Source organism: Sinocyclocheilus grahami, unplaced genomic scaffold (assembly GCF_001515645.1).
Source record: "Sinocyclocheilus grahami isolate Dianchi unplaced genomic scaffold, SAMN03320097.WGS_v1.1 scaffold5601.1, whole genome shotgun sequence".
Lineage (NCBI taxonomy): Eukaryota > Metazoa > Chordata > Actinopteri > Cypriniformes > Cyprinidae > Sinocyclocheilus > Sinocyclocheilus grahami.
The window spans coordinates 1-1487 of NW_015510245.1; the positions used below are offsets into that span (position 1 = coordinate 1).

General features: G+C 35.2%; 2 protein-coding genes across 2 annotated transcripts in view; one reads left to right on the top strand and one right to left on the bottom strand.

Moving 5' to 3' along the window:
• Window positions 1-138: 138 nt before the first annotated feature.
• LOC107577277 (3-hydroxy-3-methylglutaryl-coenzyme A reductase-like) lies at window positions 139-759 on the bottom strand. The gene is made up of 2 exons (XM_016263369.1): window positions 572-759; window positions 139-307 (listed from the first exon to the last, which is right to left on the bottom strand). Exons 1-2 carry the CDS (start codon window positions 737-739, stop codon window positions 140-142), a joined length of 336 nt encoding a protein of 111 aa, XP_016118855.1. The 5' UTR covers window positions 740-759; the 3' UTR covers window position 139.
• A 118-nt stretch (window positions 760-877) lies between these two features.
• LOC107577276 (uncharacterized) overlaps window positions 878-1487 on the top strand; it is a gene marked incomplete at its 3' end in the record, with an annotated part of 11567 nt that continues 10957 nt past the window's right edge. Inside the window, exon 1 of the mRNA XM_016263368.1 lies at window positions 878-881. Within this exon, the coding sequence (XP_016118854.1) occupies window positions 878-881 (4 nt within the window). The remainder of the gene's footprint in view (window positions 882-1487) is intronic.

Here is a 1487-nt window from a genome sequence, read left to right on the forward strand (position 1 = left end):
AAAACATGTTGGTCTTCATAATATTTCATCAAGTACTGTATTTTTCAACCATTTGTCAAATAGAAACACATTTCACCATTTAATCAAGTTCTAAAATGTCAATTGTCTTAAACATTTTTTCCTCTTTAAATATGCCGTTTCACTCAGAAATATGCCACATTACAAAAGTAAGTACGTTCAGAGAAAGAAACTCACCCAGTATGTATTTGGAGCCGAGCTGACGGAGGTTTTTGAACTGGAAGTAGATGTAAATGATGGCTACACATCTCGTAATGGTTAAAATGTTCATGTCGCCGCTTAGAATTTTCTAAAAATGTGCAAAAAAAATATTTGTTTTTATGTAATATAAAATATATGCAATATACAAATGCTATAATGTATAAAAATGTTATGTTTCAGTAAAGATCATACTTCACAACTACGTATACGGTTTACAGCAAACATTGCAACCTGAGCTAGACTTCAGCAGGTAATAAAACAGTTACCAAACAGGAACCAAGCGTGTAAATATATAAAGAGAGTCCTACAAAACCTTTTAATGATTTTATAATCTGAAATGTGATCGGTGTACCTCCTGTACTTTGGGACACTGATGGTTCCAGCCACAGATCTGGTCATTGGTAGCGAAAGCATTCATGGACATCAGACACATGGTCACAGCAACCGTTCCCAAGATGACCTCCCACGGATGAGAGGCGACGAACAGGCCATGGAGCCGGAAGAGACACGACAGCACCATCACAGCTTCAGCGGGACACCTGTTAACACACACACTGATCAGAACTGAGCTCAGATGCTCATCCACATTACTGACAAGCGTTTTAGATTAAAGTTGAATTAAACCTAGAAATTGCACTATTCTTTCCCAATTCCCAACATGTGTAAAACAACAAAATCCTCAAAAATGTGACAATTTTAATCAAAACAGTGATAGACACTTTATAATATTATTCAAACTACTAATATTATTCAGTAAAACATTTTTTAAACTAAAAATTCTCACATGCTTTTCTCTGCTCTTTTCTCAGTTATTAATTATTTTGCACTCTTTCTGAACAGCTCATGTCGTCTCTTGAGAAGATTTGACTGGAATTAACCTTATGTCAAAACTTGACATAAACAAAGCACATACATCGGTAAAGTAATGAAAGCCAACTATCATTCATTTTAAAAACAAATGGCACAATCTCTGAGGCTGGTTCGCTAGCATGTTCACATTTATAATCAGTTGAGCTGTAATAGTGACCGGGAGATCATCAACATAATCATATGACCTTTGTAACACATATTAAAGAAAACGAAAGGCTATAAATTAGTCAAAAAGGGTTGAGTTGACAGCATGCTAAGCTAATTTAGCATAGGCTAAAGGAGTCACAGCTGTCATTGAGCCTCATACTCAACAATAACACCGACAAATGTCAAGATAACTCATTATATCGAGTGAAGTGAGAGATTTAAGAATGAACTTAAACACGTAAGTGGTAATA